At 50.7% G+C, this 25,252-nt stretch overlaps 1 protein-coding gene across 5 annotated transcripts in view; it reads right to left on the reverse strand.

The window, feature by feature from the left end:
• Positions 1 to 423: 423 nt before the first annotated feature.
• LCK (LCK proto-oncogene, Src family tyrosine kinase) overlaps positions 424 to 25,252 on the reverse strand; it is a 35,506-nt gene continuing 10,677 nt past the window's right edge. The window contains exons 1-13 of one of the 5 annotated variants that reach the window (XM_003828150.5): positions 12,464 to 12,578; positions 12,257 to 12,366; positions 11,873 to 11,954; positions 11,608 to 11,698; positions 11,272 to 11,370; positions 11,019 to 11,122; positions 10,580 to 10,729; positions 10,154 to 10,306; positions 9,857 to 10,036; positions 6,890 to 6,966; positions 6,643 to 6,796; positions 6,427 to 6,558; positions 424 to 1,077 (exon numbers count right to left, since the gene is read on the reverse strand). In XM_003828150.5, coding sequence (XP_003828198.1) covers positions 875 to 1,077; positions 6,427 to 6,558; positions 6,643 to 6,796; positions 6,890 to 6,966; positions 9,857 to 10,036; positions 10,154 to 10,306; positions 10,580 to 10,729; positions 11,019 to 11,122; positions 11,272 to 11,370; positions 11,608 to 11,698; positions 11,873 to 11,954; positions 12,257 to 12,361 — 1,530 coding nt within the window. In that variant the 5' untranslated portion in view covers positions 12,362 to 12,366; positions 12,464 to 12,578 and the 3' untranslated portion in view covers positions 424 to 874. Of the gene's footprint in view, positions 1,078 to 6,426; positions 6,559 to 6,642; positions 6,797 to 6,889; positions 6,967 to 9,856; positions 10,037 to 10,153; positions 10,307 to 10,579; positions 10,730 to 11,018; positions 11,123 to 11,271; positions 11,371 to 11,607; positions 11,955 to 12,256; positions 12,367 to 12,463; positions 12,585 to 25,252 lie in introns of those variants that run through there. The other 4 variants (XM_057300508.2, XM_008953505.4, XM_057300514.2 and 1 more) reach the window with 4 other exon arrangements.

The following is a 25,252-nucleotide window of genomic DNA, read 5'->3' on the forward strand; positions in this document are numbered from 1 at the left end:
AGCCGTGATCATGCCACTGCACTCCAGCCTGGATGAAAAAGTGAGACCCAGTCTCAAAAAAAAAAAAAAATCTGAGGATAGTTACAGATTTATTTGTTCCTCCTCCATTCCCTCTGCTTCATTTGACTAGCCTTAAAAAAAACAAAATCTGAGGTCAAATATAGCCCTTGAATCAGTAAAAAATGCTGTTGCCCTTTTATAATGGGGAGGAAGGTCCTTTGACACACCCATTCCCTAAGGGATTCCAGGTAGCAGTCACCCTGAATCCTTTGGGGAGGGGTGAGGAGCACTGTCCCATTTGAAGGGGTCTGCAGAGCCTCCAGACATCCACTCATCCCATCTTTCACCCCAACTCAGGGTGACCTAATTACCATTTTCTTAACCCCCACTGCCCACCCACAGAAAGTGGACAGCAAAGAGATGTACAACAGTCATCAACAGACATTTATTGAGCTCCTGATGTGTGCCAGGCCAGGCACCAAGGAGGAGCACACAGAGGTATTAGATAAAGTCCTGGCCCTTGAGGAACTTCTGGATGATCTGAGGAAAGAAAAGTAGGTGGGCAGAAGCTTCTGTCAATCCCAGGCTTCTCCCCTCTCTCTGTGGTCTCAGGAAATGGGAGAGCCAGAAAGGGGTACCTTGTACAGTGTCCAAGACATACATGTACAGGCTACACGTGTACAAGACACATGTGCAGAGTCCACGCAACTACAGGACACATGTACAGACACAAGGTGCATATGTGTCACATGTGGGTGGGATTCATGTGCAGAGTCCATATGTGCATAGGCCATGTGACTATGGCACAAGAACTCCATCTCCCCAAGTCAGGCTGGAGAGAAAGGGGGAGAACCCCAGGGCCTCTCAAGGCCTCTCAAGGCTGAGGCTGGTACTGGCCCTCTGTGGCCGTGAAGAAGTCCTCCAGCACACTGCGCAGGTAGTCAAAGGTGGGCCGGTCCTCTGGGCGCTCCTTCCAGCACAGCCTCATGAGTTGGTACAGCTCCTCTGGACAGTTGTCAGGGCGCACCATGCGGTAGCCTCGCTCCAGGTTCTGAATCACCTCCGGGTTGGTCATCCCTACGGGTTGATGGGAGAAAGGACATCAAGGTCAGGCACTGGAAGCCCACAGGCAAGGGTAATGTTTGGAATATTTAACTGGCACAGTGTGAGCACCAATCCAAAAGAATCTTGGTCTTCATCAATGGTAAGGTCACACTAGAGGTACTTGTTGAATATCGGTCACACCACTTGGAGTGCCTGGTATAGATTATTTCCTTTTTTTTTTTTTTTTTTTTTTTGAGATGCAATTTCACTCTTGTTGCCCAGGCTGGAGTGCAATGGTGCGATCTCGGCTCACCGCAACCTCCACCTCCCAGGTTCAAACAATTCTCCTGCCTCAGCTTCTCGAGTAGCTGGGATTACAGGCATGCACCACCACGCCGAGCTAATTTTGTATTTTTAGTAGAGACGGGTTTCTCCATGTTGGTCAGGCTGGTCTTGAACTCCTGACCTCAGGTGATCCGCCCGCCTCAGCCTCCCAAAGTGCTGGATTACAGGCGTGAGCCACCGTGCCCAGCTGATTATTTACTTAAAAAAAATGTTTTAGATAAGGGATCTCACTATGTTGCCCAGGCTGGAGTGCAGCAGCTGTTCACAGGCACAATCATAGCACATTGCAAATTTGAACTCCTCGGTTCAACTGATCCTTTCACCTCAGCCTCCTAAATAGCTGGACAACAGGTGCACACCACCATGTCCCGCTCCCCTGGTGTAAATTAAATGCTCAATAATACACACATGTTAGTTGTGAAACCTTGGGCGAGCCCAGTTTCCTTATTTGGAAAATAGAGTAAATAACTGTTCCTACCTCACAGAATTGTTATGAGGATTGAATGAGATTGTGCACAGAAAGCATCAAATATAGTCCACAGGCCAGGCATGGTGGCTCATACCTGTAATCCCAGCATGGTGGGAGGCCAAAGCAGGCAGATCACTTGAGGCCAGGAGTTCAAGACCAGCCTGACCAACATGGCAAAACCCCATCTTTACTAAAGACCAGGCACATGACATCCTGCATCTTTACTAAAAATACAAAAATTAGCCAGGCTTGGTGGTATGCGCCTGCAGTCCCAGCTATTTGGGAGGCTGAGTCACAGTAATTGCTTGAACCTGGGAGGTGGAGGTGCAGAGGTTGTAGTGAGCTGAGACTGCGCCACTGCACTCCAGCCTGAGCAACTCAAGCCAGACTCTTGTCTCAAAAAAATTAAAAATAAAAATAATATATATATTATTATATATATATCACAGATATATATATATCACAGATATATATATATATATATAACAGATATATATATATATATATATATATATATATATATATATATATATATCTCTCTCTCACAGAAAGCATCAAATCTATCCAGGCACAGAAAGTCTGGATCGGAGATGCTTCATAAAGGGCACCTGAGGCCATCTGCAGTGGCTCACGCCTGTAATCCCAACACTTTGGGAGGCCAAGCCGGGTGGATCACCTGGGGTCAGGAGTTTGAAACCAGCCTGGTCAACATAGTAAAACCCTGTCTGTACTAAAAAAAATACAAAAATTAGCTGGGCATGGTGGCACACACCTGTAATTCTAGCTACCTGAGAGACTGAGGCAGGAGAATCGCTTAAACCCAGGTGGTAGAGGTTGCAGTGAGCTGAGATCATGCCACTGCACTCCAGCCTGGGCGACAGAGACTCTGTCTGAAATAAATACATAAATAAATAAATAATAAAGGGCACCTGGGATTATTATTATTTGGTAGGAATGATGAGATGGTCAGGGCCCAGGGCAGGATGGGCACCCACAACCAAGACAGTGGTGAGGTCTCTGCAGTTTTAAGACCAGGCACATGACATCCTGCATCAGGAAGCCAAATGGACCCTGGGCCTCGCAAAGCAGACCTTGCTTGGGCTTGAGAAGGTTCCCCAGGCCCCTCCATGACCCAGATGAAATAGTCTTTGGGCTGGTTCCCTCCCTTTATGCTGGTCCTGGCCCCTCTGGCAGGCTTTTGGCATGTAGACCCCAAGAAGAGCTGCTCTGGAGAACTACATGATCACAGCAGTAACATAGCTCCCTCCTTCCCTATTTCTAAATTGCTCATGTAGTGTCTGGTTTCTCCTTCAGTCTTCTGAACAAAGATTGTGACAAGCAGTTCCCAAAGACCAAAACCTTATAGGGTATTTACAAAATCAAAGTTTTGCTCCTGGAAAGCTTGGGACTAAAGCCTGGTCAACAGAGACCCTTTTTCCCCAGGACTTGTACAAGGGAGCCTCTGCCTATGGGACTCTCACAATTTTTTTTTTTTTTTTTTTTTTTGAGACAGAGTCTCGCTCTGTTGCCCAGGCTGGAGTGCAATGGTACAGTCTCGGCTCACTGCAACCTCCGCCTCCCAGGTTCAAATGATTCCCCTGTCTCAGCTTCCCGAGTAGCTGGGACTACAGGTGCATGCCACCACACCCGGTTAATTTTTGTATTTTTAGTAGAGATGGGGTTTCACTATGTTGGTCAGGCTGGTCTCCACCTCCTGACCACGTGATCTGCCCATCTCAGCCTCCCAAAGTGCTGGGATTGCAGGCGTGACCCACCACGCCTGGCTGGGACTCTCACATTTTAAAACTGGGGCATAGGAGGACATAGGCCACGGAACTAAACACCCATGGCCAGAGTTAAGGGTGCAAGCCCACAGGCTAAATCCAGCCTGAGTATAGCCCACAGATCCACTTTGGATTGGCCCTAGAGTGGTTTTATTTATTTATTCATTTAATTAATTTATTTATTTAATTTATTTATATTTATTTTTGAGATGGACTCTTACTCTGTTGCCCAGGCTGGAGTGCAACGGCGTGATCATGGCTCACTGCAACTTCCGCCTCCAGGGTTCAAGTGATTCTCCTGCCCCAGCCTCTTGAGTGGCTGGGACTACCGGTGCCCAACACCACGCCTGGCTAATATTTTTGTATTCTTAGTAGAGGCAGGGTTTCACCATGTTGGCCAGGCTGGTCTCAAACTCCTCACCTTGTGATCCACCCACCTCAGCTTCCCAAAGTGCTGGGATTACAGGTGTGAGTCACCGTGCCCATCCCCTAGAGTGCTTTTAAACAATTTGAATCAATCGCCAATAAATGGAAATGAACAGATTTTCCTAAAACTCCAAGTTTGGGCTTCTCTTAAAAAAACAAAAGATCTGTTTTTTTGTCCCCCACACCTTAATTGCAGCCATCTGCTGGAGCAGCTGCAAGTTTACCAAGGTCCCCATTTCTCCCCATTGTCTCCCTGACCCTAATGCTATATGTCAGTTGCCATTTATCATCATGCTTTCACTGCCTATTTTCTTCTAATAGATACATTCCCTATGGGTTTGCCTCTGTGGGAACAGGGAAGGAGCAGTGAGGACCCCTGGCAGGATAACTGGAGAATATTTCTGTATTTCCAGCTCCAGCACTACCCCTGGATGCTGGTTTGGGGCAAGCCCAGGGCAGGGAAGCCCCTCAGCTTTTCACCTGTTTCCAAGGTGGTTGTTTTTGTTTTTGTTTTGAAACAGAGTCTCGCTTTGTCGCCCAGGCTGGAGTGCGGTGGCATGATCTCGGCTCACTGCAACCTCTGCCTCCCGGGTTCAAGCAATTCCCCTGTCTCAGCTTCCCGAGTAGCTGGGACTACAGGTGCATGCCACCACACCCGGTTAATTTTTGTATTTTTAGTAGAGACGGGGTTTCACCATGTTGGTCAGGCTGGTCTCAAACACCTGACCTTGTGATCCACCCGCCTCGGCCTCCCAAAGTGCTGCGATTACAGGTGTGAGCCACTGCATCCGGCCTTCCAAGGTGTCTTTACCTTCCTTGGAGCAAAGGTCTGTTCACCTTGCTCTGGGGATATGGGAAGCTTCTACAAATCTAGCCACTGTGCCACATGACCTCCCTACTCCTGTCTTTATGCTCCATTTCCTTTCCCCAGAGTTTCTTAGCAAGTTCCTTTCAAAAATTCCATCCCTGTCTTGGCTGAATTCAGGGGTAAAGGGCTTTGTCCAGGAGATGGTGGGAGGAGTCAGTGTATACTGACAACCTACTATGAGTCAGGCTCTTTCACAAATGGTCTCTCATTTTTTCTTTTTTCTTTTTCTTTCTTTCTTTTTTTTTTTTTTGAGACAAATTCTCTCTCTGTTGCTCAAGCTGGAGTGCAATAGAACAATCATGGCTCACTGCACCCTCAACCTCCTGGGCTCAAACGATCCTCCCACCTCAGCCTCCCAAATAGCTGAAACTACGGGTGTGTGCCACCATGCCCAGCTAATTTTTAATTGGGTTTTTTTTTTTTTTTTTTTTTTTTTTTTGTAGAGATGGAGTCTCTCTTTTTCTTGTTTTGAGACAGGGTCTTGGTCTGTTGCCCTAGGCTGGAGTGCTATGGCATGGTCTTGGCTCACTGCAACCTCTGCCTCCCTGGCTCAGGTGATCCTCCCACCTCAGCCTTCTGAGTAGCTGGGACTAGAGGCACATGCCACCAAACCTGGCTAATTTTTGTTTTTGTAGAGATGGGGTTTCGACCAGTTTTCCAGGCTGGTCTCGAACTCCTGGGCTCAAGCAGTCCTCCCACCTTGGTCTCCCAAAGTTCTGAGATTATAGGCATGAGCCACTGTACCTGGCCTAGTCTCTTATTTTTAGTATCAGGAAACTGAGGCTTAGAGAAGTGAAGTGACTAGCTTCACTAGTTACAGTAATGATCTGAACAAAGCCAAACAGAAAGTTAGCAACAGTGGCAGATATGCTGATAAAAGGTAGGCCTCTTGTTCCTGAGCTAGATCTTCTTCTGCCATACTAGGCTGCCTGGGCCAGAACTAAAGAAAAGAGCTGGGGCCGGGTGTGGTGGCTCACACCTGTAATCCCAACACTTTGGGAGGCCGAGGCAGGCCAATCACGAGGTCAGGAGATTGAGGCCATCCTGGCTAACATGGTGAAACCCTGTCTCTACTAAAAATACAAAAAATTAGCTGCGCATGGTGGCACGTACCTGTAATCCTAGCTATTTGGGAGGCTGAGGCAGGAGAATCACTTGAACCCAGGAGGCAGAGGTTGCAGTGATCCGAGATGGCGCCACTGCACCCCAGCCTGGGAGACAGAGCAAGACTCCGTCTCAACAAAAAAAAAAGAAAAAGAAAAAGAAAAAAAGAGAAAAAGAAAAGAACTGGGGTTATTAAAGAGAGATACGGAGATGGAAGCCAGCCCTGGGAGATGTGGCATCTGCCTGGGGACGTTGGACTTATACCCCTGAGAGGATAGAGGAGATGCAGCTACAAAGTTTCAGATTCTGAGACTGGAAAGAATTGAATGGGAAGACATGGACTTGCCCTTCCCATCACCCTTTCAGTTCCTGCCCTTGGCTCTAACCTGGGTAAGGGATGCGGCCGTGGGTGACAATTTCCGTCAGCAGGATCCCAAAAGACCATACATCTGACTTGATGGTGAATGTCCCGTAGTTAATGGCTTCTGGCGCTGTCCACTTAATGGGAAACTTGGCCCCTAAGGAGGAGGCAGAGTGAGGTCACCTGGGTCTGCTTGGCCAGACCCTGCAGGGCCCAGACCACCCTTAAATCTCACACGTACCCTCCCTGGCTGTGTACTCGTTGTCCTCAATGAGGCGTGCTAGGCCAAAGTCTGCAATCTTGCAGCTCAGGGTGTCAGACACCAGAATGTTGGCAGCCCGAAGGTCACGATGAATATAATTCCGCTCTTCAATGAATGCCATGCCTTCTGCAATCTGCAGGCCAAACACAGATCAGCGGTCCTGAGCCAGATGTCTTCACGTCACTGGCCTGTTCCCTTGCCCAGCCCCCCTCCCCAGTCTCCTTACTTGGGCTGCCATGTCCAGGAGTTTGTTGATGGTCAACTTGATGCCTGAAGGGGTCTTGAGAAAATCCACTAGACTCCCTGTGGGCAGAAGCAAGAGTTGCTGGCCCAAGTTGCCCCAGGGGGAGGCCCCCAGACCTTTCTCCTCCAACTGGGAGTCTAGAAGTGTGTCTGACATGTGAAAAGGAAGATTGAAGAGTGAGAATGGAGGAGTGTGTATTCAGGGTAAGGATGCCCAGGATATGTAAAGGTTTTTTTGCAGAGGGGCTAGGGTAGAGCATGCTGGGAGGGATCTGTAGGTTTTTCATCACCAATAAGGTAGAACCTAGAATCCTCAACTAGTATCCTAAGCTTGGCATGGTCCACACTGGTAGCTTCTTCTCTTTCCCCCACTCTGCCTTTGACTTCAAACACTTTAGCAATTTTGAGATCCTGCACTCAGACCACTAGGCTCTCACCCCAAAGCCTCTTAGTTTCATCTCTGCCTGCTAAAAAAAATTCTACTTTTCTTTCATGGCCCAGCTAGACTGCCCCTCTAGGAAGCCTCTCTAGATCCTACCAGGCATAATAAACTGGATCATCATCTACACTCCCATGGGCATGCTGGAACTTTCCCATGGCACAAACTCTGGTTTCCCCAGTAGCTGTAACTAAAATCAGGTTTCCCTGACAACAGGAACCTTGTTTCATCCATCCATGTTCCTGGTGCCCAGCCGAGAGTAAGAAACAATAACTATGTGCTGAATATATTGGATGGAATAAGAAAGAGGGGGTCTGGGGGTCTGAGGGACCACCTCTCTAATAGTGGAGGGCAGCTGGACATGGATGGGAGTTGCTAGGATGCAGTGAGTGACCAATGGCCCTTCCCAAGAGATTAAAACCCTGTAAAAGGATGACAGCAACCTACTCAAACCCCACTTTGAGTGCTGAACTAGTTACCAAAGACAAAGACTTCACCTACACACAGCAAATACATAGACATAGATATACTGCCATTCTTCCATTGTATCCATGGCAGATGTTACTAATCATTCCTGGCACTCACTTCCAATGAACCTCAGAATCCTTCTCCAGCACTACAAGCAACTACCAATCAAAGTCGATACACATGATAGGCTGGGCATGGTGGCTCACACCTGTAATCCCAGCACTTTGGGAGGCCAAGGCGGGAGGATCACCTGAGGTCAGGAGATCGAGACCAGCCTAGCCAACAAGGCGAAAACCTGTCTCTACTAAAAATACAAAAATTAGCCAGGCATGGTGGCACATGCTTGTAGTCCCAGCTACTTGGGAGGCAGAGAATCACTTGAACCCAGGAGGGGGAGGCTGAAGTGAGGCGAGATCATGCCACTGCACTCCAGCCTGGAGGACAGAGTGAGACTCAAAAAAAAAAAGATACACATGACATAATTTATTTGCCATTTCCCATTAGCCAATGAACAGCTTGTTTCTCTTCCTGAAAAAAGGATAGATCTTACACTCCCAAAGAATCAGAGCCAGATAACAGCAACAAATTTATTGATCAGTTATTATATGGTAGCCATAGTTTTGTGGGTTTTTTGTTTTGAGACAAGGTCTCGCTCTGTTACCCAGGTTGGAGTGCAGTGGTGCAATCACAGCTCAGTGCAGCCTCAACCTCCTGGGCTCAAGTGATCCTCCCACCTCAGCCTCCCAAGTAGCTGGGACTACAGGCATACACCACTATGCCCAGCTAATTTTTAAACATTTTTTTGTGGGAATGAAGTCTCGCTATGTTGCACAGACTGGTCTTGAACTTCTGGGCTCAAGTGATCCACCCACCTTGGCCTCCCAAAGTGCTGGAGTTATAGGCTTGAGCCACAGCACCTGGAAGTAGGCATAGTTCTAACTGCTCTGTATGCATTAATTATTTCATCCTCACAAGACCCTGTGAGGAAGTTACTAATGCATTATTATAGTAGGAAACCATGGCAGAAAGAGGTGATATAATTATCACAAAGCCATAAAATCATGAAGCCAGGCTTCTGACCCAGGCAGTCAGACTCTAGAGGCCTTGATGAATACTCTGTATTATTTCTGGTGAGCCCATTTAGATTTCTGCTGTTATACTTGGGGAAACTGAGCACCAGAGACAGTGCAGGCACTTGGCCTGTCACACAGCAAATCGGTGTGAACAAAGCTGAAGCTAGAAACTCATATGTCCTCTTCCTGGGGCTCTCACTCTGTCCAGTAACAGACCAAGAGGGGTGCAGGGGTGGGGGTCTCACTCAGAACTGAAAAAGAGGGCTTTGGGGGCAGATCTGCCCTCCTAGGGCTCAGGGGCAGAAGGGAGAGAAACAGGGCTAGGGACCCACTTGCTTTCTGAGATCAAGCATCCTGAGATCAAGGTAGGGCTTTGAAGAAGGCAAACAGAATGGCAGGTCAGGGAAGGTTGGGGTGAATGCTCTTCCAGAACATTCTTGCCACCTTAGGCTTGCCCCCAGACAGGATCAGATCAGAGGATACACCTTTTTCTCATGCCTGGAGGTGAGTCTTTTTTTTTTTTTTTTTTTTTTTTTTTTTGATACAGAGTCTTGCTCTGTCACCCAGGCTGGAGTTCAGTGGCATGATCTCAGCTCACTGCAACTGTAGCCTCCACCTCCCGGATTAAAGGGATTCTCCTGCCTCAGTCTTCTGAGTAGCTGGGATTACAGGCATGTGCCACCACACCTGGCTACTTTTTGTATTTTTAGTAGAGACGGGGTTTCACCATATTGGTCAGGCTGGTCTCGAACTCCTGACCTCGTGATCTGCCCGCCTCGGCCTCCCAAAGTGCTGGGATTACAGGCCTGAGCCACCGCGCCCGGCTGGAGGTGAGTCTCCAGGGGCCAGGAAAGCTCAAGAAACCCTCCTTGCTTGAGCTTTGGGCCAGAAGAAAAGGTGTATTTCCACCCTCTGGCAGGGACAGCAGGGAGAGCAGTATCCCCTGGTAGCCGACTCGGGTAGCACCCACCATTCTCCATGTATTCAGTGATGATGTAGATGGGCTCCTGGGTGACCACAGCATAGAGCCGAACCAGCCGCTGGTGTTGCAGCTGCTTCATGAGGTTGGCCTCGGCCAGGAAGGCGTCCGGGGACATGCTGCCCTGCTTCAGGCTCTTCACCGCCACCTTCGTGTGCCCGTTGTAGTACCCTGGGTCAGGGAAGGGAAGGAGTGGGAAAGTCGCCAGGCAGCTGTCCTGGGACTGTCATCACCTCAGCGGCCCCTCCCGTTACCCTCTTCCCAGGCAGTCCTGGAGGCCACACTCACCCATCCACACCTCCCCGAACTGTCCAGCCCCCAGCCGCTCCACCAGCTTCAGCGTCTCCCTGGGAACCTCCCACTCGTCCTCCCACCACGGCTTCTGGGGCTTCTGGGTCTGGCAGGGGCGGCTCAACCGTGTGCACAGCCCATCTGAAGCATCTGCGAGGACGAGGGAGGGGTGAAGGCTGTCAATAGGGCAGGCCTCGTATTGACACCACCTCCCCCACTTCTCCAAGCCCCCATCTAGGTGAAGTGGACTAGCAAGGGGGTGTGGGGCTGTCACCCAAACACTTGGGGCCGTAGGGTCAGGTTCCACACCTCACCCACTGCGGGGAATGGAGGAGCGCATTGAAAGATGGATGGGGGACACCTGAGGGGGACTGAGGGGAGATAGGCTGATAGGGCACGGGGGAGGGGTCCCGTCGGGCTCACTGGTGTAATGGCGGACCAGTTCATGCAGGCCGGGAAAAGTGATTCGAGGGGAGATGTAGAAGCCACCGTTGTCCAGATTACGGATCTTGTAATGTTTCACCACCTCTCCCTGGTTCTGGTCGAAGTCCCGGACCGACAGTGAAAACGATCCTGAATGAATGAATGGATGGACAAAGCGACGAAAGAACGCAGTGAGTCTGGCCCGCCACCGCGCCCCCACCTTGGGCTCACCCAGCACCCCCAACTCGGGGTCACCCCGCGCCCCCACCTCGGGCTCACCCCGCGCGCCCCCCTCCGTCTCACCCCGCGTCCCCACCTCGGGCTCATCCCGCGTCCCCCTCCGACTCACCCCGTGTCTCCACCTCGGGCTCACCCTGCGCCCCTCCTCGGGCACACCCCGGGGCACCCCCGCGCCCGGTCGAGACCGCCGCCCACTCACCCGCGGTGCTCTCGCTCTCCCGGATGAGGAAGGAGCCGTGAGTGTTCCCGGGCGCCAGGAGCTGCCGCTCCGCGTCCTTGCGGCTCAGGTTCTTGAAGAACCAGCTGTGCAGGGCGGAAGCGAACGAAGGCCGTCGGCTGTCGTCGGATCTTCCTCCGTGGCCCTCAAGCCTTCACCGCCACCCCAGGCCCACTCCCTGCTCCAGGATCCCTAGATCTGCTCCCACCCACCCCCACGACGGGTCCCCACTTACGGTTCGGGCTCCAGGCTGTTCGCTTTGGCCACAAAATTGAAGGGGATGAAGCCTTCCTGGCCCGTGGTCAGGGACTGCGCCTTCCACCACTCGCCGCTCCTGCGCCACGGAGGTGGGTCAGTGTGGCTCGCTCAGCCGTCGACCTGAGACCCTCCCTCAAAGACCCCTCCACCCCTTAAGCCAGCCTCCCTCAACCCTGGCTCAGCAATACTGGGCCTCGAATTTTGTCCCAAGGGCGGCCACCCCGAGCTGGTCAAGGGCCGCAGGAGGGCTGCGGGTCGAGGAGATCGCCGCTCCCTCACGGACTCCGCCAGAGCAAGGTGGAGAGGGACTCACTGCTCCAGGATGCGGAGCTGTTCCCCCTTCTCAAAGCCCAGATCTCCGTCGTGAGAGGGCTCATAGCTGTGCAGAGCGATAACCAGGTTGTCTGTAAAGACAAGGGGCATCAGGGAGAACCGGGCTGGGATGGGCAGGAAGCCTGGAGTTACAGGGTGGGGGACAAGGAAGGCAAGACCGGGGAGAAAGTAGGTGGGGGAGAGGTGGAAGCCAACAGCCAGGGATCCGCAGGCCTTGTCTTTCAGGCCCTGCTGCCTGGGGTCACCTTGCAGTGGGGAAGCCGGCGGATTGGAGCCTTCGTAGGTAACCAGTGGGTCCCGCACCTCAGAGCCATTTCGGATGAGCAGCTGTGGAGTGGGGGATGAGGGTGGGGTCAGAAAGCAGAAGATTGGGTCAGACCCTGGCCCCCTTCCCTCCTGCCCTGCTCTCAGCCTCTCCAGCCTGGTTAGATTTTATCCCTGAGTTTACCAACTACTTTCTGTGTGATCTTAGGAGATTCCCTTCCCCTCTCTGGGCCTCTTTTCCTTTCTGTATTTCAGGGGAGAGGGCCACTCTATTCTTTCAAGGGCCTGTAGTGCTGGTCATTTCTTTCTCCTGGGTTGCATTCTCTACCCAACTCCCTCACCAAGGCCCCTGTCTCGCCTCTTACCGTGCCCTTGCCATCCAGTGGGACTATGGGATAATGGCAGTTCTCACACACATCGATGTTTTCCATCCAGTCATCTTCCGGGTGTGAGCTGCAGCCACAGCCCATGGTCCCTGAGGGAATGGAGAGGGGGCTGAAGGGGCTCCCCCAAGATCTGCTCCCCCAACATCAGATATCATGGGGCCTTGCCCTGGAAAGTTCCAAAAGTACCTGAGATTGTGAGATCCTGGGATCCCCATTCACCAGCCACAGAAAAGCTAAAATAGGGGGTCCCAGCTCCAAACCGGTGCTCCCTCTGAGCCCTCAGGCTACAAGTAAATTCACACACGGCCCCTGAGCCCTAGCCCCACCCTCCCACCTGGGATGGGCAAACCGCCACAGGCACCTTTGTTAGTCTAGTTACCCACTTCCTGCCTCTGCCCCCTCCCTCTCCCTCTGCCAGTACCCTGTGTTGGGAGGACCACCTCCTAGAGATGACACACACTTTCCCAAGCCTGGGAGAGACCTGACTTATCAGACCCTCCCCTACTGGAGAGGTGTGCATGCCCCACCTCCTATTATAATTCCCCTGTCTAGCTGAGGAGGCTGAGAAAGAGGCTTCTGCTCCCGAAGTCCGCCATCAGGCCCCCGCTGTTCCCCTCACACAGCCCACAGTCATCTCACAGTGTTCCTTCAAACACGGGCTTGCTTCTCCCCAGCAGAAAACCCTCCAGTGACTCTGTTGGCCATAACTTTTTTTTTGTTTATTTGCCTGTTTTAGCAGTGGAAATTTTTTGTCTGATGAAATCAAGCAGAACTCCATAGATAAAGCGATAAATGTGTGACTGTTTTGCCTGAAGCAGAGTGGGGCCCTCACTTTGAAGCCCGCGGAGTCCCTGCAGCTCCTCCTTCTCTAGGGCTGCTCCTCAGAGTGCTTGGAAAGCGCTGTCCTCAAAGTTTAATGTACCATGCATTCCAGACCTTTCATATCAAGATCAAATCCACCTCCGCAGTCTATTCTGCTACACACACACTCTCTCACACACACACACTCACACACACCCTATACATATACACACCCTACACACACACACACTCTCACACACACACAGAGGCACCCCCTATCCCACCTCCACAGAGGCATCCACACATACACACTTTCACATACACACACACACTCACCCCTCACAGGTACTCCCCCACACACTCACACACAGACTCACCCTCCCACACACAGGCACCCACACTCACACTCAGTAAACACATACACTCACCCTCCACAAGTGCCCCCCCCACACACAGAGACTCACCCCCCACACACAGGCACCCACTCTCACACACGTACTCACACACACATTCACGCACACACCCTATACATACTCCCCCCACACACACAGGCTCCCACACCCACGAACACACACACTCGTCCACACACCCACACAGTCACACCCACATACACACACACGCATTCACCCCCACACACACGCACTCACCCCACACACACACATTCTCCCCTCCCCCAACACACATTCATACACACACACAGGCACCTCCACACACTCACCCACACCCATGCACACACCCACACACTCACCTTACACACACACACACAGGCATCCCCTCCATAGATACCCCCACACACCCACACTCACACACACACAAACACCCACACACAGGCACCCCCACACCCCCCCACACACACAGCCTGTGTTCTGAACTATTCTTGCCTTTCCCAAACACCCCATGCTATTTTCTTACTTAATGCCTTTGTACTTGTGGTTCTCCCTGCTTTGAAATGCGTGCGCTCGCTCGCTCTCTCTCTCTCTCTCTCTCTTGCTCTCTCTCTCGAGACAGGGTCTCCCTTCCTCTCCCAGGCTGAAGTGCAGTGGCGCAATCCCCTTAGACCTCCTGGGCTCAAGCAATCTTCCCACCTCAACCTCCCCAGTAGCTGAGACTAAAGGTGCACACCATCATGCCCAGCTGATTATTTTTTTGTAGAGATGAGGTCTCACTATGTTGCCCAGTCTGGTCTCGAACTCCTGGGCTCAAGCAATCCTCCTGCCTTGGCCTCCCCAAATGCTAGGATTATAGGCATGCACCACCGAACCCAGTCGGCATGCTCTCTTTTGTCCAACTGCTGAATTCTAACTCAACCTTCAAGGCTTAGCTGAAATATTACCTTTTTTTTTTTTCCTGCAACCTCTACCTCCCAGGTTCAAGCAATTCTCCTGCCTCAGCCTCCTGAGTAGTTGGGATTACAGGCATGCACCATCACGCTTGGCTAACTTTTGTATTTTTAGTAGAGACAGGGTTTCACCATGTTGGCCAGGCTGGTCTCGAACTCCTGGCCTCAAGCAATTCTCCTGCCTCAGCCTCCCAAAGTGCTGGGATTACAGGCACCTGGCCTAAATATCACCTAGTCTGAAGACTTCCCAATGCTCTTTGCTTCCCTCTCACCCCAGTCTCCTGCAACATTCTATTCAGACCTCAATAATCAACTTAGACACAGAGTTCCATGATTACTGATTTACATGTCAGCCCCAGGGTCCCACTGCCTTTCCCATACCTTTGATGAGAGTGGGGGTTCATCAAGAGCAGAAGCTGTAGTTTATTTGTCTGAAAGCCACCAGCACCCAAAATTAGTTAATAAATGTCAACTGGAACATGCAGTGTTAATGCACAGAGTCTCCCATCTGCAAAGGTCTTAGAAACCAGCAAGCCTAATCTCCAATTTTATTATTTGTTGATTTATTTTTGAGATAAAGTGTCACTCTCTTGCCCAGACTGCAGTGCAATGACCCAATCCTAACTCACTGGAACCTCAAACTCCTGGGCTCAAGTGATCCTCTAACTTCAGCCTCCTGGGTAGCTGGCACCACTGAGCCCAGGTGATTTTTTATTTGTTCTAGAGATGGGGGTATTGCTATGTTGCCCGGACTGGTCTCAAATTCTTGGCCTCAAGTGATCCTTCCTTCTTGGCCTCCCAAAGTGCTGGGATTACAGGCATGAGCTGCCATACCTGGCTAAACCTCTGATTTTAGATGAGCAAACTGAGGCCCACAGAGGTATGCTTAAAGTCACACAACCTATTTGGAGTAGAGCAAAGCTGGAGTTGCTGGCCGGGCGTGGTGGCTCACATCTGTAATCCCGGCACTTTGGGAGACTGAGGCAGTAAGACAATTCAAACTCAGAAGTTCCAGACCAGCCTGGGCAACATAGTGAGACCTCATCTCTAGAAAAAAAATCAAAAAATTAGCCAGGTGTGATGGTGCATGCCTGTAGTTCCAGCTACTTGGGAGGCTGAAGCAAAAAGATCACTTGAGCCCAGGAACTCAAGGCTGCAATGAGCTATGATTGTGCCACTGCACTCCAGCCTGGATAACAGAGCGAGAGCCTGTCTCAAAAAAAAAAAAAAAAAAAAAAAAGGCCAGGCGCGGTGGCTCACACCTGTAATCCCAGCACTTTGGGAGGCCAAGGCGGGTGGGTCACAAGATTAAGGGATCGAGACCATCCTGGCCAACATGGTGCAACCCTGCCTCTACTAAAAATCCAAAAATTAATCGGGCTTGGTGGCAGGTGCCTGTAATCTCAGCTACTCAGGAGGCTGAGGCAGGAGAATCGCTTAAACCCAGGAGGTGGAGGTTGCAGTGAGCCGGAATTGCGCCATTGCACTCCAGCCTGGCAACAAAGTGAGACTCCGCCTCAAAAAAAAAAAAAAAAAAAAAGTCCGGGCACGATGGCTCATGCCTGTAATCCCAGCACTTTGGGAGGCTGAGGTGGGTGGATCACGAGGTCAGGTGTTCAAGACCAGCCTGACCAACATGTTGAAACCCCGTGTCTACTAAAAATACAAAAATTAGCCAGGCATGGTGGCACACGCCTGTAATCCCAGCTACTCAGGAGGCTGAGGCAGGAGAATCACTTGAACCCGGGAGGCAGAGGTTGCAGTGAGCCGAGATCAAGCCACTGCACTCCAGCCTGGATGACAGAGTGAGACTTCATCTCAAAAGAGCAGGCTGGGCACGGTGGCTCATGCTTGTAATCCCAGCACTTTGGGAGGCCAAGGTGGGTGGATCACCTGGGGTCAGAAGTTCAAGACAACCAGCCTGGCCAACAATGGTGAAACCCTGTCTCTACTAAAAATACAAAAAAAAAAAAAAAAAAAAAAAATTAGCTGGGCATGGTGGCAGGAGAATTGCTTGAACTCAAGAGGTGGAGATTGCAGTGAGCCTAGATCCTGCCACTGCCACCGCACTCTTCACTCCAACTTGGGTGACAGAGACTCTGTCTAAAAAGAAAAAACAAAAGAGAGACAGAGAGAGAGAATTCATGCTGGGTCTAAGTGGAAGCAGGGAGCAGTGGAAGTTTCTCATTAGCAAAACTCAGAAGACTGTCCCCATAGTTAGAGACCTAAGTTCAAATAGCAATTTTGACACTTACTGTGTGACTTTGCTGAAATAATTCCTCCTAAGCCTCACTTTTCCTCTTCTGTCAAATGGGGCTCTTCATCCATTTCTCATAAGCTCACATAAATGTTAGCTTAGTTTAGTGCTTAGAAACACTTTCACCAGTGCACAATTCTGTCCTACCAACTCCTGCTTTGGAAGGTGGAAGAATGGGACTGGGTAATTAATCTCCTTTGCTTTAGACTCCTATTTCTTTCTTTTTTCTTTTTTTAATAGAGTCTCGACTGGGCGCGGTGGCTCGTGCCTGTAATCCCAGCACTTTGGGAGGCTGAGGAGGGCGAATCACAAGGTCAGGAGTGCGAGACAAGCCTGGCCAACATGGTGAAACCCTGTCTCTACTAAAAATACAAAAATTAGCTGGGCGTGGTGTTGCACGCCTGTAATCCCAGCTTCTTGGGAGGCTGAGGCAGGAGAATTGCTTGAACCATGGAGGTGGAGGTTGCAGTGAGCTGAGACCACGCCATTGCACTCTAGCCTAGGTGACAGAGCAAGATACCATCTCAAAAGAAAAAAAAACAGACAGAATCTCACTCTGTCACCTAGGCTGGAGTTCAGTGGTGTGAACTTGGCTCACTGGAACCTCCACCTCCCAGGTTCAAGTGATTCTCCTGCCTCAGCCCCCTGACTAGCTAGGACTACGGGCATGTGTCACCATGCCTGGCTAATTTTTGTAATTTTAGTAGAGATGGGGGTTTCACCATGTTGGCCAGGGTGGTCTTGAACTCCTGGCCTCAAGTGATCCGCCCACCTCAGCCTCCCAAAGTGCTGGGATTACAGGCGTGAACCACCATGCCCAGCCTAGACTCCTGTTTCTTTTCTCTCTTTCCTTTTTTTTTTTTTTTAGACTTGCTCTGTTGCCCAGGCTGGAGTGCAGTGGTGTGATCTGGGCTCACTGCAAGCTCTGTCTCTCCTCCCTCAGCCTCCCTAAGCAGGTGGGACTACAGGCGTGCACCACCACGCCTGGCTAATTTTTATATTTTGTGTTTTGTATTTTTAGTAGAGACAGAGTTTTGCCACGTTGGCCAGGCTGGTCTCGAACTCCTGACTTCAGCCTCCCAAAGTGCTGGGATTACAGGCAATGAGCCACTGCGCCCAGCCCTAGACTCCTGTTTCTTTTCTTTTTTTTTGTTTTTTTGAGACGGAGTTTCGCTCTTGTTGCCCAAGCTAGAGTGCAATGGCACGATCTCGGCCCACCGCAACCTCCGCCTCCCAGGTTCAAGCGATTCTCCTACCTCAGTCTCCCAAGTAGCTGGGATTACAGGCATGTGCCACCACGCCTGGCTAATTTTGTATATTTATTTATTTACTTATTTATTTATTTACTTTTATGGGTATCTGGTAAGTATATATGTTTATGGGGTACATGATATATTTTGATAGAGGCATACAATGTGTAATAATCACAAAAGGGATAAATGAGCTATCCATCACCTCAAGCAAGCCTCTATTATTATTATTATTATAAAAACTAGCTGGGCATGGTGGTGCATGCCTATAATCCCAGCTGCTTGGGAGGCTGAGGCAGGAGGATCACTTGAGCCCAGGAGTTCAAGGCCACAGTGAGCTACGATTGCACCACTGCACTCCAGCCTGGGTGACAGAACAAGACCCCTTGTCTAAAGTAAATAAATAAATGAATAATAGTAATACATTTTTTTAAGTTTTGAAAAGAAGCCCAACATACTGCCAGGCATTTGCATTTCTCTTTCTGCATTTGCATTTCTCTCATTACTTTTTTCTTTTTTTATTTTTTTTGAGACAGAGTCTCACTCTGTCTCCCAGGCTGGAGTACAGTGGCGCGATCTCAGCTCACTGCAACCTCCACCTCCTGGGTTCAAGCGATTCTCCTGCCTCAGCCTCCCTAGTAGCTGGGACTACAGGCGCGTGCCGCCACACCTGGCTGATTTTTAATATTTTTAGTAGAGATGGGGTTTCATCGTGTTTGCCAGGATGGTCTCAATCTCCTCACCTTGTGATCCTCCTGCCTTGGCCTCCCAAAGTGCTGGGATTACAGGCGTGAGCCACTGTGCCCGGCCTTATTATTATTATTTTTTGAGACAGAGTTTCGCTCTTGTTGCCCAGGCTGGAGTGCAATGGTGTGATCTCGGCTCACTGCAATATCCACCTCCCAGGTTCAAGTGATTCTCCTGCCTCAGCCTCCCAAGTAACTGGGATTACAGGCATGTGCCACCACACCCGGCTAATTTTGTATTTTTTAAGAGATGGGATTTCTCCATGTTGGTCAGGCTGGTCTCAATCTCTCGACCTCAGGTGATCTGCCCGCCTCGGCCTCTCAAAGTGCTGGGATTACAGGCATGAGCCACCATGCCCGGCCTAATTTTGTATTTTTAGTAGAGACAGGGTTTCACCATGTTGGTCTGGCTGGTCTTGAACTCCTGACTTCAGGTGATCCGCCCTCCTCGACCTCCCAAAGTGCTGGGACTACAGACGTGAGCCACCGCGCCCAGCTCGACTCCTGTTTCTTAAACTGAGATACTCAGCCTCCCATGGGTACTGGAAGTCATGTCACGGTGTGCATTTTTCCAGAGCATGAGTGTTTCCTGACCTTATTCATGTAAGTTAAACAAACATGACCTATTATGGAGGAAAATGCAAAATGTGCATGGAATTTTAAATCAAATCAAGAAACTTTCCAGGAAAAGGGTACGTATTCACTCTTTCCCCTACTGTTAGGAGTCCTGCGGGGAGGTGGACATTTGGGAAATCCTGCTAGACCAGAGCACACCCATCTGTGACTGCAAATGACTTTTTGACTATTATAGCCTGAGAGTAATTAGCAACAAGAGCCCCCAGTAAAGGACTAACAGCAACCTGGAACTGGTCTCAGATAAGCTGAGCTGTTTTGTGAGGTAGTGAGCATCCTGTTGTTTGAGATAGTCGTATGAGCCTTGGGAAACCACAAGTTGGTTGTGTTGTAAAGAGAATACCAACATCAGATGGAATGTGGACTTAGACCAGTAAGGTCCCTGCCAGGCTTGACATTCTTGGAGCCTTTAGAAAAAGGCAAGAGAAAGATTGTAGAAGTTTGAGGTTAAGAAGAGGGAATGTATAGGAGGAAGGGAGAGATGGGAAAGAAGAAGGAGGAGAAAGAAAGGGAGGGGGAGGAGGGGGAAGGGGAGGGGGAGGAGGGGAAGGGGAGGGGGAGGAGGGGAAGGGGAGGGGGAGGAGGGGAAGGGGAGGGGGAGGAGGGGGGAGGGGGAGGGGGAGGAGGGGGAAGGGGAGGGGGAGGAGGGGGAGGGGGAGGGGGAGGAGGGGGAGGGGAGGGGGAGGAGGGGGAGGGGAGGGGGGAGGGGGAGGAGGGGGAGGGGAGGGGGAGGGGGAGGAGGGGGAGGGGGGAGGGGGGAGGGGAGGGGGAGGGGGGAGGGGAGGGGGAGGAGGGGGAGGGGGAGGGGAGGAGGGGGAGGGGGAGGGGGAGGAGGGGGAGGGGGAGGAGGGGGAGGGGGAGGGGGAGGAGGGGGAGGGGGAGGGGGAGGAGGGGGAGGGGGAGGAGGAGGGGGAGGGGGAGGGGGAGGGGGAGGGGGAGGGGGAGGGGGAGGGGGAAGGGGAGGGGGAGGAGGGGGAAGGGGAGGGGGAGGAGGGGGAAGGGGATGGGGAGGGGGGGAAGGGGAGGGGGAGGAGGAGGAAGGGGATGGGAAGGGGAGGGGGACGAGGGGGAAGGGGATGGGGAGGAGGGGGAAGGGGAGGGGGAGGAGGGGGAAGGGGATGGGGAGGGGGAAGGGGAGGGGGAGGAGGGGGAAGGGGATGGGGAGGAGGGGGAAGGGGAGGGGGAGGAGGGGGAAGGGGATGGGGAGGGGGGAAGGGGAGGGGGAGGAGAGGGATGAGGAGGGGGAGGAGGGGGAAGGGGAGGGGGAGGAGGGGGAAGGGGATGGGGAGGGGGAAGGGGAGGGGGAGGAGAGGGATGAGGAGGGGGAGGAGGAAGAGGAGGAGTAGGTGGAGGAGGAGAGGAGGTGGTGGTGGCGGAGGAGGAGGAGGAGGAAGAAAGGGCATAGTAGCTCAGGCCTATAATCTCAGCCCTTTTGGAGGCTGAGGCAGGAGGATCTCTCTTTTTTTTTTTTGAGACAGTCTCGCTCTGTTGCCCAGGCTGGAGTGCAGTGGCATGATCACGACTCACTCACTGCAAGCTCTGCCTCCTGGGTTCACGCCCTTCTCCTGCCTCAGCCTCCCGAGTAGCTGGAACTACCGGCGCCCGCTGCTGTGCCCGGCTATTTTTTTTTTTGTATTTTTAGTAAAGACGGGGTTTCACCATGTTAGCCAGGATGGTCTTGATCTCCTGACCTTGTGATTTGCCTGCCTCAGCCTCCCAAAGTTCTGGGATCACAGGCGTGAGCCACCGTGCCCGGCCAGGAGGATCTCTTGAGCCCAGGAATTAGAGACCAGTGCCTGGGTAACACAGTGAGACCTTATCTCTACAAAAAAAAATCTGAAAATTAGCAGGGCATGGTGGTGCGCCCCTGTAGTCCTAGCTACTCAGGAGGCTGAGTGGGAAGGATCACTTGAGCCTGGGAGGTTGAGCCGGCAGTGAGCCGTGAACACGCCACTGCACTCCAGCCTGGATAACAGAGCAAGAGAGCAACACCCTGTCTCAAAACAAGGCCGGGTGCTGTAGCTCATGTCTGTAATCCCTTTGGGAAACCAAGGCAGGAGAATTGCCAAGAGTTTCAGACCAGCCTGGGCAATGTAGCAAGACTCAGTCTCTATATAAAGGAAAAAAAGAAGAGGAAGAAGAAGGAGGAGGAGAAGGAGAAGAGATAAACTATGGTGCAACAGTGAGAAAAGGCCAGTAGAAGAAGCAGAAGGAATCTAGGTTGGAGATCATGGGGCTGGAAGCTGGTACCTGGTCCAGGCTGGGGTCAGGTGGGGAGGGAAAAGGAATCACAAGGCCTTGGGCTAGGATCCAGGAAAGCATGCAAGGCAGGTCCTAGATTCTGGACTGAATCTGGGCCAGAAAATCCCCGACTTAAGACTGAGCAAAAAGTGAGAAAAAGTCAGCCTATGTTAAATTAAGATCAGAGGAACTCTAGCTTTGCAGGGTATCTGGCCTCTACTGTTTCCTCTATGGCCCCCCAGCTACAGGTGGCAGATCCTGCCCTCTATAAGCATGTGAGCTTTGGAGGATAGGGCCTGGCAGCAATCGTAAGTCCATAGGATCTGGCAATGCCAGAAATGTTTGTAGTCAGAGGCTCCCAGCCTGAAGTATACATGCTCCCAGGAAGTCCCAGGCTAGTGCCGGGGAGGCCTTTAGGTTATTTTAATATTTCAAAAATCTGAAAGGAAATTCCACTATACTTTGTTTCTTGTTTTGACAAATTGTATTATTTATTTCTTCATTGCATACTTAATTAAATCGCTGATTTTTTTTTTTTTTTTTTTGAGACAAAGTCTCACTCTGTCACCCAGGCTGGAGTGCAGTGGCGCAATCTTGGCTCACTGCAACCTCCGTGCCTCAGCCTCCCGAGCAGCTGGGATTACAGGCACGTGCCGCCACGCCCAGCTAATCTCTCTATTTTTAGTAGAGATGGGGTTTCATCATGTTGCCCAAGCTGGTCTTGAACTCCTGACCTCAGGTGATCCACCTGCCTCGGCCTCCCAAACTGCTGAGATTACAAGCGAGAGCCACTGTGCCCAGCCAAATCTTTGATTAAAATGTAAACTTGAGGCCAGGTGCAGTGACTCACACCTGTAATCCCAGCACTTTGGGAGGCTGAGGAGAGAGGATCGATTGAGCCCAGGAGTTTGAGACCAGCCTGGGCAACGTGGTGAGACCCTTTCTCTATTAAAAGAAAAATTTTTTTAACTTGAAAATAAGAAAATTTGCATCTAAATGAGGTAGCTTAGTAGGTAAAAACTTTAAAATCATGAGATCCATGTGGGGAAGAGGGAGTGTAGAACAGGGAATGGTAAAAGACACTTTGTCTTCACAAGAGTTTAGGAAACACAAATACAGTTCATCAGCCTCATTTTAAAACTGGGGAAAAGGAGAGGTTCAGTGATTGTCCCAATAATACACTGAGGGTTCCTGGCAGATGCAAAACTCATATCAAAACCTTACATCCTTTTTTTTTTAGACGAGGTCTCACTACGTTGCCCAGGCTGGTCTCTAACTCCTGGGCTCAAGCGCTTCTCCCACCTCAGCCTCCCAAATAGCTGGGATTGCTGGCATATGCCTGGCTTGGCTCCTACATCCTTTATCAAGATCCTCTCCTCTACTTTTCACTCCCTGGAAAGTCTAAGGGTGGAGGGGGAGGGCTGAGAGGTCTAGGAGAATGTGAGGCAGGAAGGCAGGTCTGACAGTGTAGGGTCCATTTCCCATCAAAAATTTGACCACTGTGCTGTTAACAAAGGCTTTTCTCTTCAAGACAATCCCCCCTCTACCTGGAATGCACGTTTCTGGGTATATATTTACCTGCCTGTTGAATGCAAGTCTGTGCATATGAAAACATATGCAGTGAGCACTGTGCTTATGGGTGCATATCTGTGGGTTTGCAGGAGTCTGTGTGTGCAGAGGGATATATAACAGAATGAGACTATGAATAGCAGCGACTGTCCCTATGTAATTGTGAAGTCATATAGGCATACATCTGTTTATACAAAATGTGGGTATACCCCATCCTTCCGGTCTTCTTTTTTTTTTTTTAAACAGGGTCTTGCTCTGTCGCACAGGCTGGAGTGCAGTGCAGTGGCACTGTCTCAGCTCACTGCAAACTCCTGCCTCCTGTGCTCAAGGGATCCTCTTACCTCAGCCTCCTGAGTAGTGGGGACTGCAGGCCCGTGCCACCAAGCCTGACTAATTTTTGTGTTTTTTGTAATGATGGGGTTTCACCATGTTGGCCAGTCTGGTCTTGAACTCCTGGGCTCAAGTAACCTGCCACCTTGGCCTCCCAAAGTGCTGGGATTACAGGCATAAGCCACCATGCCCAGCCTTTTATTTTTACTTTTTTGCAGTGACAAGGTTTCACCATGTTGCCCAGGCTGGTCTCAAACTCATGGGCTCAAGCAGTCCTCCCACCTCAGACTCCGAAAGTGTTGGGATGGCAGGCATGGGCCACCATGCCCAGTCTAATTTTTATTTAATTTAATTAATTTATTTATTTATTTATTTATTTATTTATTTATTTTGAGACGGAGTCTTGCTCTGTCCCCCAGGCTGGAGTGCAGTGGCACAATCGCAGCTGACTGCAACCTCCACATCCTGGGTTCAAGCAATTCTCCTGTTTCAGCCTCCCAAGTAGCTGAGATTACAGGCATGCACCACCATGCCCGCTAATTTTTATTATTTTTAGTAGAGACAGGGTTTCACCATGTTGGCCAGGTTGGTCTCGAACTCCCAACCTCAAGTGGCCTGCCCACCTCCGCTTCCCAAAGTGCTGGGATGACAGGCATGAGTCACCAGACCTGGCCTGTGGCTTTTTTATAATCATCACAAAATGTTCTGTGGACCACGGGCAGCCTTAAGTTTGACTGAGAACATTACATGCCCTAGTCAGAGGCAGCCTCGAATCTATGAAATTCTTACTCGTGACCTTGGATTCCTAAATTGGGAGAAAAGAATGTCCTGTTTCATTCACCCCAGAATCTGCCCTCATTGCTGGTTCTGGGAGCCCTGGGGATTCCTTTCATCTGTTTTTTTTTTTTTTTTTTTCTCCCTTCTTCCACTTCTTTCTTTCAGACAATGAGAAATTTATATTAAGCTTTAATTTTGATTTTCTTTTTACTGACCTCATTTATTAACCTGGTTAGATCATGTTGGCTACTCTGCAATCTTTATCAAACTAAGACCAGAAGGAGTCTGGGCATGGTGACTCACACCTGTAATCCCAGCACTTTGGGAGGCTGAGGCAGTAGGACTCCTTGAGCCCAGGAGTTCGAGACCAGCCTGACCAACATGGTGAAACCCCGTCTCTACTAAAAATACAAAAATTAGCCAGGTGTACTAGGCGCATGCTTGTAATCCCAGCTACTCAGGAGGCTGAGGCAGGAGAATCGCTTGAACCCAGGAGACAGAGGTTGCAGTGAGCCGAGATCGCGCCATTCACTCAAGCCTGGGTGACAGAACTAGACTCCATCAAAAAAAAAAAAAAAAAGAAAAGAAAAAGAGATTCTCCTGCCACAGCCTCCCAAGTAGCTGGGATTATAGGCACGCACCACCACACCCAGCTGATTTTTGTATTTTTAGCAGAGATGGGGTTTCACCATGTTGGCCAGGCTGGTCTCAAAATCCAGTCCTCAAGTGATTCACCTGCCTCGGCTTCCCAAAGTGCTGGGATTACAGGTGTGAGCCACGGCACCCGGCCATGCTCAGCTATATAATTAGTGGCCGGCGTCCGGCTACCGGGGGCCGTGGCTCACACCTGTAACCCCAGCACTTTGGGAGGCCGAGGCAGGTGAATCACTTGAGGACTGGATTTTGAGACCAGCCTGGCCAACATGGTGAAACCCCATCTCTACTAAAAATACAAAGATTATCTGGGTGTGGTGGCACGTGACTGTAGTCCCAGCTACTTGAGCTACTTGGGAGGCTGAGGCAGGAGAATCT

Source organism: Pan paniscus, chromosome 1, assembly GCF_029289425.2.
Source record: "Pan paniscus chromosome 1, NHGRI_mPanPan1-v2.0_pri, whole genome shotgun sequence".
NCBI classification, from domain to species: domain Eukaryota; kingdom Metazoa; phylum Chordata; class Mammalia; order Primates; family Hominidae; genus Pan; species Pan paniscus.